At 50.5% G+C, this 17,738-nt stretch overlaps 6 protein-coding genes across 6 annotated transcripts; 3 read left to right on the top strand and 3 right to left on the bottom strand.

Annotated features, from left to right (window-relative positions):
• Positions 1-260: 260 nt before the first annotated feature.
• On the top strand, positions 261-1,208 carry CTRU02_211133 (l-xylulose reductase; the record flags this gene model as incomplete). Its single annotated transcript, XM_036720159.2, has 3 exons — positions 261-437; positions 485-886; positions 948-1,208. The coding sequence occupies 3 exons, from the start codon at positions 261-263 to the stop codon at positions 1,206-1,208; spliced, it is 840 nt and encodes a 279-aa protein (XP_036587902.2).
• Positions 1,209-3,568: 2,360 nt separating this feature from the next.
• On the top strand, positions 3,569-5,310 carry CTRU02_211132 (sugar transporter; the record flags this gene model as incomplete). Its single annotated transcript, XM_070205577.1, has 4 exons — positions 3,569-3,713; positions 3,770-4,138; positions 4,200-4,576; positions 4,606-5,310. 4 exons carry the CDS (start codon positions 3,569-3,571, stop codon positions 5,308-5,310), a joined length of 1,596 nt encoding a protein of 531 aa, XP_070060820.1.
• Positions 5,311-6,151: 841 nt separating this feature from the next.
• Positions 6,152-8,737, top strand: CTRU02_211131 (C6 transcription factor; the record flags this gene model as incomplete). The annotated part of the gene is made up of 4 exons (XM_036720157.1): positions 6,152-6,324; positions 6,409-7,678; positions 7,738-8,204; positions 8,281-8,737. The coding sequence occupies 4 exons, from the start codon at positions 6,152-6,154 to the stop codon at positions 8,735-8,737; spliced, it is 2,367 nt and encodes a 788-aa protein (XP_036587900.1).
• A 782-nt stretch (positions 8,738-9,519) lies between these two features.
• On the bottom strand, positions 9,520-9,795 carry CTRU02_211130 (uncharacterized protein; the record flags this gene model as incomplete). Its single annotated transcript, XM_036720156.1, has 2 exons — positions 9,520-9,604; positions 9,689-9,795. The coding sequence occupies 2 exons, from the start codon at positions 9,793-9,795 to the stop codon at positions 9,520-9,522; spliced, it is 192 nt and encodes a 63-aa protein (XP_036587899.1).
• An 81-nt stretch (positions 9,796-9,876) lies between these two features.
• Positions 9,877-10,050, bottom strand: CTRU02_211129 (uncharacterized protein; the record flags this gene model as incomplete). Its single annotated transcript, XM_036720155.1, has 1 exon — positions 9,877-10,050. One exon carries the CDS (start codon positions 10,048-10,050, stop codon positions 9,877-9,879), a length of 174 nt encoding a protein of 57 aa, XP_036587898.1.
• A 52-nt stretch (positions 10,051-10,102) lies between these two features.
• CTRU02_211128 (uncharacterized protein) lies at positions 10,103-10,847 on the bottom strand (the record flags this gene model as incomplete). The annotated part of the gene is made up of 2 exons (XM_036720154.1): positions 10,103-10,781; positions 10,828-10,847. 2 exons carry the CDS (start codon positions 10,845-10,847, stop codon positions 10,103-10,105), a joined length of 699 nt encoding a protein of 232 aa, XP_036587897.1.
• Between the last annotated feature and the right edge of the window lie 6,891 nt (positions 10,848-17,738).

Here is a 17,738-nt window from a genome sequence, read left to right as displayed (position 1 = left end):
CCGGTATCCGGGGACGCACTCTGAGTTGTTTGAAACAAATGAAGCTGAGAAACAGCACATCATTGTGCCACATAAGGCTCGTGTAATCTGTATTTGAACCCCGGTCACGAAGTGCAAACAGAAAGCGCTCGAATTTCAGCTTTCAGCCCTCACTTCGGAAAACAGCACAAACCTTCTGCGGCCTATTGTGCAAGAAAAAAACCTCATTGCTCCGTTCAGATACATCATCTCTTTCCAACACCAAGTTGTTCAAATCCAAAATGACCAGCAACGGTACAACAAACGGTACCAGAAAGTCCATTCGGGCTCCCAACCCGCCTGTTCAGGATAGCGTCTTCAAGCAATTCCGTCTTGATGGACGCACTGTCATAATCACAGGTGGAGCAGGCGGCATAGGGTCAGAGATCGCCAGGGGTCTTGCCGAAGCTGGTGCCAATGTAAGTACTGTCCTCATCGACATCGAACTTGACTAAAGTAGATGCAGATCGCTATCTGGTACCATACGTCTTCTAAAGCGGCTGCTGCAATCACTGAGGGCATTACCAAAGACTTCGGCGTGAAGTCGAAGGCTTACCAGGTTGATGTTCGTGATTACAAAGACGTCGAAGCCGCTGTTGCCGAGGCGGTTAAGGACTTTAGCCGTCTGGATGTAATGATCGCCAACGCCGGCGTGCCTTCTAAGGCGGGTGGTCTGGACGACAAGGTTGAAGACTGGGATCGTGTCCGTGCGGTTGACTTTGACGGCGCGTACTACTGCATGAGGGCTGCTGGTCTTGTCTTCCGGGAACAAAAGAATGGTGTCGGCATTATCACAGCGTCAATGAGTGGGCACGCAGCGAATGTGCCACAGGAGCAAAGTTGCTACAACGCCTGCAAGGCTGGTACCGTAAGTTAATCACGTCGCTTGGTTCTCCAAAAGTGTTTGGACTGACATTGAGGTCGTGTAGATACATCTGGCCAAGTCTCTGGCCGTTGAGTGGGCTAAGTGGGGAGGACGCATCAACTCTGTCTCCCCCGGGTACATCGACACGGCCATCTCGGGTGACTGCCCATTCGAGATGAAGGAGGAGTGGTTCAGCTTGACGCCACTGCGCAGGGATGCTGATCCGAGGGAGTTAAAGGGAATATACCTCTACTTGGCTAGCGATGCCAGTTCCTATACAACAGGAGCCGATTTTGTTATTGACGGTGGTTACACTGCGCGATAGATAAGTTCCAATATCAAGAATAATTTAGATTGAAGTGGTGTGTCTGAGGCGCAATCATCCTGTGACTGCATTGTTGACTTAACCCGGGAAATAATCAAAATTAGCAACAGCCGAAACCTGAGAGACACGTTTCAAATGTTCAAATGGGGTTTTAAAGTAGTGAATTATGAAAAGCGCCTGCAAAATCGATAAAGGCTAACCTATAACATATCCTCTTGAAAGTGACAACATTATCGATAAAAGAATGCGGCTAGTAGTGGTTCCCAGGAGCTTGTTAATCGTCAGGCAAGTTTTAAGTAAGGTGACCCAAAACAAGATTTACCTCTATAATCTGTAAGATTCAGAATTTTGTCTCCCTATGTGGCTGCCAAAGTGTGAATAATCGTCTTGGGATATTACTACGTTTATCCACTTGGAATAACATGTGACTGTGGTAGGACTAGAATGTTTATGTAATGTGTGTAGTCTGAGAGACTTCCGGCAACCTCTAGGAATGACGGCATGTCGTAGATGGAAGTTGGGAATGGTCGTGGGAAGGGAAGCTCGACTGGTCAATTTGTCGTTTTAATAGCATATCCTAGACACTTCACCTTTGGCTAAAGGTTCAGCTTGTATTACAGAACGACGGGAATCTTGTATTGTACCAAATCACACCCAAGAACGCAGGAAATTCGACGGCACGTTGGTCAACCAACACTGTTCATCACGGAGATACAACCATTCTGGATACACAGGCAGATGGAAACTTAGTGCTATATGAGTTGTGATGGAGTGGTAGGACGGCGCGATGGAATTCAGCTACAGCCGATAACAACAACAGTGGTCGTCTGAGAGAACTCAATGTCACGAATGATGGTAAATTATTTCTCCTCGAGGAGGGAAAGGTTATCAAGAGCCTGAGATGAGTTGGATATTGCGACTCCTTGCTCGACTAAGTGGAAGCAAGCCTGTGCGCTCACGCCACTGGGCAGCGACGGAGCCACTTCAACCAAAATTCCGAATATTGCAACAATAGAAGAACAGAACATGCTGACGATGCGCACATCTTGGCCACAGAACAATTTGAAACTAACCTAAGCAGAGAAAGATTGTCTGAAGAAGTGTATTGTCACAGCTGGATCAGCTACACATTCATAGTGAAGGGCGCACCTAGGCGTTCGAATTAACAGTCGCTAAGTATGCTCCTGTATTGTATTCCTCAAGCCCCTTATTCCATATCTGCCTCTGCTGTCTCAGCTACTACGAGCCCCTGTCACTGCGATACCTTGATATTTTGTCTATGAGCTGGGTGGCAGGACTCGCATTAAATCTTGAAGCTAAATTCTTCTTGCTTCAGAAGCCCCGAGATCATGCTTTCATACCTGTGGGATAATATGTACTTGTAACTAATAGTGATATTATGATAAATCGATCAGGTTAGGTAAATAAGGCTTTTGAGGGTGCATACAACATATTCTGTCTCACACATTAAACGTACTTTATTTAACCTGCCTTCTTCACCCCACTGTCAACGGTAAAGAAAGAACTGCATTCTGAGCATCGAGGGATTGACAATCAACACTCATCATAGTTTTATTGCATGTGTAACACCAAGTCTTGGGCCTGTTCTCGACCCCTTGTGAAGCTGTCAGTTAGGTAACCATGGAAGATGTCCGAAGACGAATCCTCGTCCCATCGACGGTGAGGTCTGTCCCCATCGTTTCAGTAGGCCCGAAGTGTAAATACATCAAGACTAAGCAAATATTCCGGTTCGATTTCGTTCTCGCCCGATTATCGAAAGGTCCTGGCGGGCGGTCGTCACTCACCCCTGGCCAGTCTGTCACGGCTGCGTCTTATTGCCGAGTAGAGCCCGCATAACCTTGGCACTAACACTAGTTCACCAACTGATATGGTGCCTCAGCCCCCACTCAGTGAGGGTGACAGTCGTCCGTCATCCCCGCATTCCTAATCATAACAGGGGTTGGTTCCTTCGCAAACATGACTCGTATGCGCCGGTACAGAATATCGTAAGTATGATGATGCAACAGTTTGCAGACTGACCTGTACCCCATGGGCTAATCCCTCCGTATCCCACCGACCCATTTACCACGTTATGTGGGGTGAAAGGAACATGCGGAGAGTTGGCCCAGCGTGGGTGTCACAAGTCCCAACTACTTGGATGAGCGTTGGCATCGCGTGTCCGTAGAGATCTGTAGACGTCTAACTCTTTCAAGAAAATATAAATCTCCTGCGGGTCCCTCGCAATCTACTATCGACATTTTTTTTTTTTTTCGAAAGTCGGACTTGCTCCAGTTGATTCCTGTTGGATACTTTAGTTTGACTGTTCAATGCCGGGCACGCGACCTCGGATATAAGCAGATATGAAGGACGAACAAATTGTCGGCGCCGCCTTGGCCGAAGTGCTTCCCAAGACGGACAAGTACTGGTTCCAACAACCTCATCTGCTGAGGTTGAATTTGCTACTTTTGGTTCCCCTGCTGTCCTCATCGGTAGCAGGATATGATGGTAAGATATACTGGTCGCCACAAGTCTACCTGTTTCCTAACAAACGTGACCCACAGGTTCGTTGATGAACGGACTACAGTCATTGCAGCAATGGCGCGACTACTTCGGGAACCCAACTGGCGCGAAGCTAGGTGTGGTAAATGCGGCACAGTCTATCGGATCCGTCCTCGCTCTCCCAATAATCGGATACTTGGCGGACCGCTTCGGCCGGAAGCCAGTCCTCCTCTCGGGTATCTTCCTCATTATCGCCGCCACAATCATCCAATCGACATCAGTCAACCTTCCCATGTTCATCTTTTCGAGGCTTGTGGTTGGGTTCGGTGGCATGTTTGTTGTACACCCGAGTCCGCTGCTCATCGCCGAGCTGGCCTATCCAACGCATCGAGGAAAGTACACTTCGGCGTACTGGACAATGTACTACCTTGGTACGTCTTTGACCACAGAAGTTTCTTTCTGACTTTCTTGCTAATTAAGGTACCTTCGTAGGTGCTATCTTGGCTTCCTGGACGACGTTTGGCTGCCAGAACTACCAGAGTGATTGGTCCTGGCGAATTCCTTCGATTTTACAAGCCGGTTTCCCTCTCGTACAACTCAGTTTCTACTCCTGGGTCCCCGAGTCTCCTCGGTGGTTAATTGCAAGAGAAAGGACGACAGAAGCGGCTGAGATATTAGCCAGATATCACTCTGGAGTGCTTGATCCGAACGAAGGCCACAGCCCCCTCGTCCGTCGCGAAGTCGCCGAGATTGTGCAGGCGATTCAGCAAGAAAAGTCTGCCAAAACAACGGGCTGGATGGCCCTGGTGTCCACTCCTGGAAATCGCAAGAGGACACTCATCGCAGTTTGCGTCGGAGCATTCGCTCAGGTAAGTAATCCTCTTCTTAAACCCCTTGATTTGCTGAGCTAACCCTTTCGCTACAACAGTGGAATGGAATCGGGCTGGTTTCTTATTATCTCACGCTCGTCCTAAACACGATTGGAATCACCGACACGTTTGACCAAACCTTGATCAACGGTTTATTGCAGATCTTCAACTTCGCGGCAGCTCTCAGCGCCGCCTTCCTTGTAGACCGCCTCGGCCGTAGAACGTTGTTTCTCGCAAGTGGTGTCATTATGCTGGTTAGCTACGTTATCTGGACCGCTTGCTCGGCAGTCAACTCCGATACGGGTTCCAAACCCGCCGGCATTGTCGTTGTCGTCTGCTTGTTCACATTCTACTTCGGATATGATATCGCCTACACACCATTGTTGATGGGTTACCCAACGGAGCTGTTTTCGTATTCATTGCGATCTAAAGGTATCGCTGTTGAGTTATTAGCGATTTACGGTTCGCTCATTATCGCCGCGTTTGTCAACCCTATCGGCATGGAGAACATTGGTTGGAGATATTACATTGTTTACTGCTGTCTTTTGGCAGTATTTCTCTTCGTTACTTGGTACTTGTTCCCGGAGACCAAGGGGCATAGCTTGGAGGAAATCGCTGTTATTTTCGATGGGCCACAGGCTGTAGAAGATTTTGAAGACAGCTCTGATTTGAAGGAGGAGAAGATTCTCGCGAATGGTGGTCTTAGTACTGCTGTACACAAGGAGACGGCGTAAAGACGCTTGATTATTGTCGTGGCTCATGGTCTAATAAACAGAGAAGGCCGCTTCCCGGATGCAGGAATTAATATTTGAAGAACATCATAACAAAGGAAGCCTTTTAGGCCATTCCGCATTCGAGTGTTTACTTCGTTAATACAAACTGTATAATTTTCATTGGGTGTTTTATCCTTCTAAGTCCACGTCTTTGCTAATATTGTCTGCGCTGCTCTTCTCTACTGAATCAACTCACCCTCAGGCTTGGCATTCATCGTTCTTGGCGAGCCTCAAGCCCGGTATGCCTACCCTGCGGAACGTTACGGAATCCTCTCAGTTTCTGTATAGCTCATTCAACTGCCTCCTCTCTGTCATGCCCGACTAACACCGGGCGGAGCTCGGATTGCAGGGATCTTTCGTTCAACCCCGGATCGCGATCAGTCACATTGTGGATCGCAGTCAGCGCAAGAGTGTGGAGAAAGGGCGGGGTTCATGCACTTGGAGACTTGGAGTTGAAGTTCAAGCTTGGGCAAGATGAGGAGCCTGCTCCGACCTCGTCCGACCCGCACCACCTCGAGCGCACGCACCAAACAGCACTTCCGCTCCTCCTCATCCGTCTCCTTGCTGCATGCTCATGTTATGACGACGTTCATCCAAAGACGGACGACAACCGCCCTTCCCAACCGGCCCATGTCGTTCCGGTCTGCCAGGCACTCAGATTCCCGAAGCTTGGATCGCGATTGAAGCCACCCCTGAAGCTTGAGGTTATCAGTTGTCCGGATTAGTCTTACTTGATTTGCTGGGGAGGGAAACAATATCATCATCAGGCCCCATCGGCGACAATTCGGGAGCGTCCCTCTCGATGGACCCGGCCTCCTCGGTCAGCATGGCCTTCGCATCTGCCGATCAGGCATGCAAGGAGTGCCGGAGGAGGAAGGCCAAGTGTAACCGGGCCATTCCAACCTGTAACCTCTGCGTGAAGTACCGGCGTCACTGCCTCTATGAGAAGCATGCCCGGACGCCGTTGACGAGGAAGTATGAGTGACCCATGCATGGGGGCGGTTGGTGGTGTCGTAGCTTGGTGCTTTAGTAGGAACATTTAGCTTACACATATTGCAGGCACCTTACCGAAGTCGAGGAGAGGTTAGAACGGGCCGAGGCGCTCATCACGCATATGCGGACCCTGCTGCCGGCCCAGAGTAGGTCGGGGCCCTCTTTGAGCACGCCAGATACGGTCGAGCCGCCGGCTGAAAGAATTAACGAGCCTTTTGATTTTTCAAGATTGGACCCTCCGGTACCGACTGGCGAGAACATAACATCCTCACTGTCTGTTCCTGCCGATGAAGGGCTTGGCATGCTTCCTCAAGCTGACCCGCAGTCTTTACGACATTCTCACCCTGCTCGAGCACCACCACCGCAAAACACACCTTTGCCGTCATCGTCGTATGTCCCAAACAACAACACAACGACACGGCTTTCAAGACCAGCTCCCAAGCACCATTCAAATGACGTCTCCCACAGGGACCTCAACCTCCTCGAAGCTAACCCCACAGATGACTTTGAGTGGGACGAGCAAGAAACTCTCACAAACTACTCAGCCTCGCCCGAAGCAATCCAAGACACGGACGCCAATGGCGAAGTGCCTACGGACCCGATCGCAGATGGCATGGCCTCTCTCGCGGTCAGTGAGAAAGAATCCGGCTACCTCGGCGTCGCATCCGGCGCCGCCCTCCTCCGTCTCCTGGAACCCTCGACATCGCGCCGACGGACTCAATCTTCCTCATCACGAACGGGGCACATCAACCACATGCAATACGCCCTGACCACACAGCCGGATCCAAACAGGCACATCACGGACGCCATGATCGACGCCTACTTCCGCCTGTACCACGTCAGCTACCCCATCATCCACGAAGCGACGTTCCGCGCGCAGTACGCCGGCGTGATCCCTCGTCCCAGCGGCGACTGCTGGCTGGTTCTCGCGTACACCGTCGCCGCCATCGGCGTGTACACGACAGCCACAAACCTTGGCAGCCTCGACGTGTCGCTATTCGCGCAAGCTCGCTCGATCTTGTCCTTCAACTTCCTTGAGGTGGGGAACCTGACGCTCGTCCAGGCACTCACCCTCATCTCCAACTACCAGCAGAAGAGAGACAAGCCAAACTCGGGGTACAACTACCTCGGGCTGGCTGTGCGCATGGCCATGGGGTTGGGCCTGCACAAGGAGTTTCAGGGATGGAACATCTCGCCTCTCAATATGGAGATTCGGCGTCGCGTGTGGTGGTCGCTCTGCGTCTTTGACGTCGGGGCGACAATCACATTCAGTCGGCCCTCGGTATGGCCGAACGAGGGCATCGAGGTGTCTCTACCACTAAACGTCGATGACAAGGTAAACCGCATCCCCTGTATTTGCGAATTCGAGTACAGGAAAACTAAGTATCAACGCAGTCATTGACCGCAATATCCAAATCCTACCCACCTGAAACAGAAGTAATAACACCATACACCGCCGTGCGAACTCAAGCAAGCTTCCACATGGCCACGATGCCAATCTACACAAGGGTAATCTCAAAGCCACTGCCATCGCCAGACGAGATGCTACGCCTAGACCAAGATCTTCTAGAACCGTGGCTGGCCAGCGTACCCCCTTACTTCTCCGAGACGACAACCGTGCCGCCGAAATACGCACTCTCTCACGCCGTGATGAACTGGCGCTATAGAAACCTGCGCATAATAATGTATCGCCCCTTCGTCATCCGCCGCGCCCTACAAGCACGCGACAGACGCCCAGACGACTCTCCCTCCAATGTACGCGCCTACGAGAAGTGCCTCGCGGACGCAAAGGCCACCATATCCAGCATCAGCGACTTCTGGGAGCGCAACGAACATAACCGGCTGGGGGCATGGTACGCGCTGTAAGTCATCTCGACCCATCTCACCACCGGCACCGCTTTTTTTTTTTTTTTTCGTGATCCTAACTCCATCCTCTAGATATTTTCTCTTCCAAGCAGCCCTGATCCCCTGCATCTGCCTCCGCAATGACCCCAACTCCCCTAACGCCGCAGACTGGCGTCAGCAAGTCACGACCACGACGCGCTGTATCGCCGCCCTTGCCCCCGTGAACTCCAGCTCGTCGCGTTGCTATCAGGTCATCATCGACCTCTGTGGGCGTTTCTTGGATAGTGCCGTCGTGACGCGCGCGCTTGCCCCGCCCGCTGCTGAAGAGACGCAGTCGACGCCCGGCTTCGGCGGCGCAGACGCTCTTCAGTCTGCCCCTGAACCCATTGACGAGAGCCCCCAGACGCAGATCAACAGCGTGTTCTCCATGATGTGGCCCAACGTGCCGCCGATGGAAGCTGCGGATGTGGTGATGGGCGATGATGCTTGGATGGAGTTCCTGAAGGGCGGGGCGAATGGAGATGGGGACGGGATGTGGTTCGAAAACTGATGACCTGCAGTTAGTGACAAGGCAGCTTCATATACGTTCCTTTTCCAGATATGAAGCTGCCTTATCACTAACTGCAGATCATCATCTTTCGTTCAGCTTGCGCCGTTACGGCATTAAAGTTGAAGGGCGTGAACTGGTCGGGATCTATGGCATCATCTTTTCTAGTAATCCTGAGGCGGGCCCATTATCCATTATCAACCTCATCTCAGGAGGCACCATCCTGGCGGTAGTTATCTTGAATGGACAAGAAAGTAACACCATCTGTTGCTGTCGCATTAGAGCTGCATTTCAAGTGAAGGCTGGTTCTCCTGGCAAACATGGTCTGGTATCCTGGTTTACATCCCACTTCGTTGTACCTACCGGCCATGGTCAAAGCTCTTGGTTGAAAGACGTCTGACCAGCTATGTCACTTTTGAGTTGTTGAGGCAATCTTGAAGTTTGACTTACGCGCTTACGTGCGCGTTAATAATAACATAAAATCTGTAATGTGTTTACCGACATTCGACATCTATGAGAAGCGAATATGAATGAAGGTGCTAGCTGTGTACAGCCTTGACTACTAACTTAGCAATTCATCATCAAGCAATTTCTCTTCATGTAGCAAGTCTCTCTCCTCCGTTTTGATGCGTCTCGTGCCTTTTTGTATAACGCTTATACTGTTGAAGGAGTCGTCTCGTGGTGTTCGCCATCCTCTGACACTGCATCCCTTGTGACGATCCGCAAAACGTATTCTATTTCATCCCATGTCGTCTCACGAATTGATAGTATTTGGGCCGAACGCCCTACTGGCGTCTCTTTATCGGTTGTGAGCTTGCAGATGCACCGACACAGCCTGTTTTTTCCTTCCCTTCCGAGGAAAATCTTGCTCTGGTCGTCCACAGGTCCGCCGCTTTTCCAGCCTCTGAAAGAACCAGAGAGGTACGGTTGCCGTTCAGTGAAGAGATCTTTTAACTGAAAATGCTGGGCCCTCCCAAATCCGTCCCTGGTGGAATAGTGTACCCTTGCGAAAAGCTCGAGAACAACATCCTGTTTCTCTCGGTCGCATTTTGTGTGGGCATTCAACAGCTCGCCAACCCTGAAGCAAATTCTCAGTAAAACGTTGGAAGATAAACCCACCACAGGCGAACGGTCTCGTATCTTTACTGGAAATGGCGATCTGGCCAAAACAGTTCGATTCGATGCAGTGTATGAAGTTGGGGTGGTGTGTTTAGCTGGACTATGTTCGCCAGAGGTCTCCGCGATCTGCGCTGCGTAAGCGACGAGGCTCCAGTCAACATCTTCATCAAGAAGGTCGGGCTCCTCAAACGAAGCATCGTCACTAGCCTGGTCGCACTGAAAGGGTGTACAATTCCGTGGCTGCGGGTCCTAGCTCAGCGATGGTCTCGACTCCCGATCCATGTCCTGAGGCTCGCTCGTAGGTAGAGCTCTTGAAGGAGTGTGTGGCTTTCCCAATTGTGCCATTTCTTCCTCGTCAGAATCATCAAAACCATAGTTGTCTTCGACTATAGGAGTAACATTCCGTACAGCCTGGCTTTGGTTTTGAGACAGCCGTTCTTCCGGAGAAGTCAACGAGACTATAGAGTCGGCATTCGGATAGTTTGTCGGAGGCTTTGGGGGTGGGATAACACTCATGTCGTCTCCCCAGTCCAAGTTGACGAATTCGTCCATCCATGATAGATCTGCGTCGTCGTATCCTAGTTCAGTTGCGTTATGCAGTGGAAGCAGCAGACGCTGCGGTGTTTCTAGGCTCTGTATTTCTAGGTTGTCATCTAACGGAGGGGTAGTCTGAGTATATGACGGGTGGAGAGCAGAAACGACATCTTTTGCGTCGGCGGTGACCGTAGCGGAGGAGTTTGGCGTGTTTCGATATGACGGATCATCTCCAGAAGCTCCTGCCGAATTGATTGAAGCATACGATGCCAATCGCTTTGTCGGAACCGCATTCACGATGGCAGCTATCGGTGTCAAGGATCGCTTGCGGCCGTTGATTGGCGTGAAGCCACAGAACGTTGGGCTTGAACCGAAGTGGACATTATCCGCGGGGCTGAGGCGAGGTTAAAATCATGATGAACGAAGTTGGGAGAACGTACCCAGAGACTGGGTCAACCATGATGCCAACCGAATTATTCGATGTGGTTTGATTTTCAAGTTGACAGAGACAGTACGTCGAGGGGCAAGAATAGACATGGATTGAAGCCTTTTGAATTTCAAATATTTATCTAACGGAAATACTGTACAAAACTTTAGGAAAGCCCAAGGGCAAGTGACCAATTCCTTCCTCAAGGCATCGACTTAATTTCGGCTGTCATCCTTCACCTGCAAGAGGAAGGATCGAACCCGAACTTGCATTCTAAGGAAGAGCCAACAGTCAGTTTCCCTTCCTTTAGTAACTTGAAAGTTACATCAAAAGAAACACCGCGGCTTTCAGATAATGATTCAAGGTACAATAATTTCCCAAGGAAACAGGCAGCCGTAACCCAGGATCCGGCCGTCTTGATGCTTCAAGTCATCACCACATGTCCTCGCCGCTGACCTGGCAGCAATCTCGGCGGGAATCCAGAAATATCCATCGATCGCATCGTGACGTCGAGAACGGCACAAAGTCAGTTCCCTTCTCTCCCTCAACTGAAGAACATGAACGTCAGGAGTCACCTGGACTGGGTCTTGGACCCTTTACAAAAGGCCACAAGCGACGCCTTGGCCGATGCCATTCCACAGAGTGAACAACATGATATCATTATCTAGGAATATTAAGGGTCGCGACTCGTGATGCCTTTGTCGCAACTGGAGAGAGACACACGGGGTAGCGCTAGGAAAGGGTTCACTCCACGACGAGCTAACGCCGCACCCCAGCACTGCCCAAGTGCACTGAGAAAAGAAAAAAAACAATATTCAATTTATGTTATATTAAAAAAAAAATAAAAAAACACCAATTAATTGTCTGCTGGCACCTCGGCAAAGAGTGGGTGCCCCCCACTGATGGGCGCCGAGGTAGGCCACGAAGCTATTCGCAATCCCGTGGCTCAGACAACGTAACGGAGGCACGAGAGAGAAGTGACATCAACCTGCAGGGGAAAACATAGTCAGGAGAGCCGCCTGTCAAAACGGAGATCACCAAATACCCGGTCCTCCCTCCCGTATCTCGATGCCGTAAACCAAGCGCGATGCCACTACCTCGGCGTCGATGAGGGCATTCACAAGCAGTTACGTCAGAAGGGCCACATGCCCAAGGACCCCTTCACCCTTTTAAACCCAAGCCGTATGGTGAACTGTCTCAGCGCCACGAACGGCTCCATGTCTTCCCCCCTCCCGCAAAAGGCAACTAGCCCACGGCCGAGGAACGCTGTGCGAAGAGGATAGACTGGTCTCAGATGCAGGCTAGGATGGAGGGAGGCAGGAAGGAGGGTTAGTGGCCGCAGGGCTTCTGAGAGCGCGCGCTGGCAGTTTGGTGACTCGGCCGCAAAAGAAAGTGCATAGGTCCAGAGCCGCGGGTGGACCGCGGTGGTGATGTCAGTTTCCAGTCAGGTGAGCGTGGGATAGGCAGGGGGGTTCTTTGGTTAGCGTGTTTGGACTAGCCCCGGGGAGGTTGGCCATGTGGTTCCGGGGGGGTGAAAAGTTGAAGCCGCACAGATGGAGGATGGTGGTCAGTACCTGGCGGAATATATCAAACCATTCTTGATGTGGCAGTTTCGAGATGATCCCAAATTTAAGAAATAATAATAATAATAATAATAAACTAAAAATCATAATAATTAAAACATGAATATTCTAGATTCCCATTTTATTTCTTTAAATCAATGATCATCCAAGCGGACCTGCCGGGCGTTTAGTCACCTCAGTCTTGGGGGATGAGATGACACATGTTGGGGCTGGGGCGGTACGTTACTAACTGAGACCTTACCTCAGCCGCTAATTTTACCGCCTGTAACCGCGGGGCTCAGCCTCGTTAGACGCCAATTGACCTTATTCACGTCACCGGTCAGCATGCTGTAGCTGACTGAGCCACTGTGGTGATTGTATACAGAAGGGAATTGTAGCAGAATTCTAGAGATCAACTGATTTGTTCATTTTTTCTCCAACAGCCGTTAACACGTCGAAGAACTTTCGAAAACTTGTGACTTGAAACAGAAAGTAGTACTTGTAACGCGCTGATATCGTTGCAATGCAGTGAGGCGACTTTGCTTTAGCCTCTGGTCCCGCTGTAAAAATCTAAGCCTAAATTTGTCCCGAAACTGTTCCTGGGTGATGCTTGCGACCGATGAGCCGCCGATATTCTCTTGCCAGTTCTATCCGAGTCCTTCGCGAAGGTATTTTTTGATCTTATTTGCTGCAGCACCTGTATGCGCCGGTGCAAGCGTCTCCGAACTTCTTGCCGGAGCACGCAGGTGCGTTGTTGAGGTAGACAGTTTCCTGGCCGGGGTTGCAGGAATGAGGGTCGTCGCAAGCCAGACGGCCTTTAGAGAGGGCGCAGGTCGCTTTATAGGAGACATCATGACACCTCTGGGCGGCGACACCCCAGGCCAGCGCCATTGCTGCGAGAAGAGAAGAGTACTACATCTTGAAAAGGAGTGGAGTTTCTGCAGGGGAACGTAGAGATTATGAAGTAGGTAGTTGGACTAAGTAGTCGGAGTTGTATGTTGTCTTTGGTGCTTAGTGGGTGATGAGCCTAGGTGGAAGGGAGCATAACGCCAGTTTTATATCAAGGAACATGGAGAGATTCAACACGACGTATAGTCTTTAACGGACAAGAGATACTGTCCGTGATAATATTAAAATCCCTTGAAAGTCGAATATTTGTCTCGTTGAACCTGTTGATAACTTCCATTTTGGCATACTACTTGCTGCATTCTATCAAATGCAGTATTTCCTAAACTGTCAATTGGCCTTTGATACGAAGAGTTGAAGAACCCCCATTGCACAGAAGTGGGGGGAGCACTACAACACGGCGTTCAGACCGAACTCTAATTAACAAGTTGTGGTCTCACCATCATTCAAGCTTAATTAACATGAAATTAACATTCACATTGGACATTTCGCCTCAACTTTGCTTCACTTTAGCTTCGATAGTCACTACTATCCTGCGAGTCTTACGGTCAGCCACTTCCACTCCCCTCTCTGGTGCTGGTGCCGGTGCTGTGCCATTTCGAGGCGGTTCAATCAACCCCGAAAGCCAAACAGAGGGCGAGGATGGCCTGGAACAATGACAACACACATAGAGCACAGCCCGGCCACCATCTGCTGCAGTCATCAACAGAAGCACAGGGCGTCTCCGACAGCGACGTTACAGGTGTGTCCACACACCTTGGGTTGCGTCTTCCCTCTTTTTGTCTTGCGATGCGATATTGAGTCACGCCTCGTCTATCAACATCCGACATGGTGAGTATTTAGTCGCGCGCAACCATCTCACAGGCAGACGCAAGCCAGTCAACTTGAGGCATCGAGGACACATGGACTATCGTGCATAAAAGGACGGATCCAGAGCCCCGGGTACCAAGGCGTACGGAGACATTGAGGTAACAAGCAACGGGAGCTCCGACTAGGTAGTCTATCAGAGTTAAATGTGCTTGTTTATTTATTCGTAATTCCTTGGCCTTTTTTTATATAATTATATACATGAAATCTTGCACACTTCCTCGGTATCATGTTGAAGCCGAATCTCTTGCTCCTCGCGGAATACCTCTCAGAAATTCCAAACGACGCCAGTAATTGAAACTGTAAGGCCACCCTCTCTCCGGGAAGAATCCATTGCGCCCGGCGACTCCCCCACGCTGTATATAGAACCTCGTTCGCGCACCGCTTGGGATAGACGAGGGACAATCGGGGGGGCAAGCAACCAGAGACCAGCCAACTTTGGCTGCTGCACGCCCAGGCACATCGTTCCCAGCATCTGGGATATCCGAGGTGTCTGCATCGGACCAAATCAGTTCATGGGGGTGTTGGGAAGTACATGATAAAAAAGTAAAAGTAAGATGTGGTATTATAAAAACCGAACAAATAAAAATAATAATTTAATATTATTATTATTATTCTAGAGGTGAATATTCTGAGTGGTATGCCACCACCACACCATCATCATCTCTGGTCTGATTTGTTCTTGCCCCCACCGTTTTCCCCAGATAACGGAAACTGGAACGAACCAGCTAGGGCACTTGTGGAAGGTACTGTAGACAGCGGTAGTCCGTCAGTTGTACCTTCCTCTGGTAGCGCCAGCGGACCGCCGCCATAGCCTCCGCCCGCAACCCTCTTTCCTCTTACTACAGTGCACTTTTCCTGGTCTTTAGGCAGGCACAAGTACCCTATGCCAGCGCCAGCGCTGCCCCCCTCATCCCAAAAAAAAAAAAAAAAAAAAAAGAATACAAGAACACCAACCCAATTCAACTCCCGTCCCCTCACCGCTGGAAGGCTGACTTGGTCTTGCATTAACACCATGGTCACCAGGCCGTTTTTCTGATGTGTTGGCATTCTCCCTACACCCAGTGTCGCAATCTCTCACGAGAATCCCCCTCGAGGACCACAAAGCATCGTCATTAAACAGAATCATAAACTCACCACAACCATCAGACCATGATCAGCCTCGATGCCTTGCGATGAATCGGCTGACGAGGGGGAAAAAAAAAAACCAGGCACCCAACTCAGGTTTGCCATGACCAAAGTCGTATCCTTCGAAACATCGAGATGACCAAGGTGGAAGAAAGACGACGACAACAACAACTGCCACGACACACCAGTCAACCTGCATCGTTTTACCCCCCCGAAGTCTGATGACGGTACATTGTTCAAACTGGACAAAGTTGATGGTGGGCTGCCGTCAACGGTCGGGCACTACACACCAAGGCTGCAACCCCCGGCGAAACCTCCCTCTCCCTTGCGTTCCCGCCCGCCAGTCTGCCCGTCAGGTGAGAAGAGGAGCTTACAGGAGGGACACCAAGGACTGACCGAGTTTGTTCTCGCTCTGCGGCCTTGCGTTGACAGCTTGTGTCTCCGTCACGGGCCGTCCAAGGCGTCGCACCTTGTCCTATAGCCCATCTCCAATCCCTATCTCGGTCGGCTCTGCGCCTAGTCCACTTAACTTGCAGTCCGCATTGCTTCCGTCGCCTTCCCCGGACCACTGGTATTCAGTCATCACCTCGATACGAATTGCGCACGACACGCCAGATCGCATCGGTGTCACACCTTTTGGACGGAACGTCGTCTCCTTTCCACTCTTTATACACGCCGGCCAGCCCGCCCGCCCGCGCGCACTTACAAACGTTACGGTTCATGAGTTGCCGTTTCCTGCATCTCAAAGAGTTCGACATCCTGCCCCCTCCCACCATCCCCCATCGTGATACAACCTCCCCCCTCATCTGGTCTTGTGGCGCCTGTTGTGTTTCCATGGACTTAGTAAAAGTGTATTACCCTCCATACCTTTTGATCGACAGGTTCTAGATGAATGCATGGCTACCACTGCCGTCCAAGGGCCCAGTGTTACGGTGGGCTGCTGATACCCCCCTCCGCCGCCACGATTTTCGGAGGGGACCCAACGGCAGGCTCTCGTCGCCGGTCATTCGGCGCCCGACATGTGTAACGAGATGCGGGCGGAGGAGGAGACGAGATGAGGCGAAACAAAATGGCCCTCGGTCCTGCGGCCGGATTGTCGGTGTGCGTCCAGTTCGGCAGCTTGTCTCGTCACGTTCGCATTTTATCTGCAATGTCACGGTTTGGTTGCTCGCGGTGCATCCGCCTCGAACCCAAAGGGGTGGACGTCTTCGTCAACAATTGTTAGTACTTTGTATTGTTGGGCAGCGACCGAGCCACCCCCCTCTTCGTTGGCTTTTGGGGCTGCTTTCGGTGTCTGGGACTGCTTCTCCCCGGAATCATCAACCTCCCCTAAAACCATACCAAACTGCACTGGGCATATCTCGCTGGTGAGAGACACGCCAGCTCATCTGGGCTTACTTCTAATCCGGAGTGCTGTTTCCGATTCGAGCACAGGACTTCCGGTGCCTTGGAAAGTTATCCCTCCATCGTCACGTTGGCTGGCGTTGGGCATACTTTGAATGTCTTTGTCCTGCAATATTGAGAGTCACATTAACGTCACCGGGTCTTAGCGAAGGGGTACCCAAATGCTTGGTTGTGTTGAGGCTCCGGTAACCGTGTCACTATGTCTCGTGAGATCGTCATCAGTCAAGAAAAGCAAAATAACCATATTTTTATTAAACATGTAATATTAATTAAAATCCAATATATTAGTTTATTATTGTCGGCTTTCTCGATGTCGCATGGTCTCACCTGCATAACGCCGATTGAGTGGCGCATGCTTAATTCTGGTTTCCTCCGATGTTGAAGACGGTATTGAAGATACGGGCGCACGGCGTCCAGTTATCTTTTGGCTGAACAGTTACCGTATTCTTCGAAGCTCGACTTTCATGAACTGGCCAGTCTTTGAAGTTTAGGTAAGCGAACCGACTGCCTAGAGTCTTGGACGAACATGGATACCTCTAGAAGCTTGATTACATCATGTAATTCCTCATGGGTGTCAACTGTCCAGAGATATTATTTGCACGTAATATGATTGCTTTGTAAGACCTGTCCATGGTTTCCGCCGGCTTTGCGACTGCAGATATCTGACGATGAAGATGAACGTGAATAGCGTCAGTCTCTGAATGTTGGGGCCACTGATTGTAGAGCAGCCAGCCACTTACTGGGTTGTACCGGGCGGCAAAGATTACGGCGCAAAGAGAACTTAGTATTACCTAAGCGTCAGACAATTACAATAGAAGTAAAGCACATATGCAAGCCCTACCAATGAAACATGGGGAGTCACATTAGAAGCGTTCGGTTGATTTCCTATTCTATTCTGTTGTAAGTTGTTAGCCCAATCCAGACGATGAGTCGACCGGTGATTGCCCCACTTGATTACTGTAACCGACAAAGAAGGGTAACTCTCTAGCATATCGCCACCCAGACTCAAGCAGTTTCTGTTAAAGAAGCACAAGCCATTTGCCCCACTCTGACTCAC

The sequence above is a fragment of the Colletotrichum truncatum genome (genome assembly GCF_014235925.2).
Source record: "Colletotrichum truncatum strain CMES1059 chromosome Unknown Contig_0007, whole genome shotgun sequence".
Taxonomy (NCBI): domain Eukaryota; kingdom Fungi; phylum Ascomycota; class Sordariomycetes; order Glomerellales; family Glomerellaceae; genus Colletotrichum; species Colletotrichum truncatum.
Note: the sequence above shows the minus strand (reverse complement) of the source record. Positions and strands in the feature narration are given on the sequence as shown.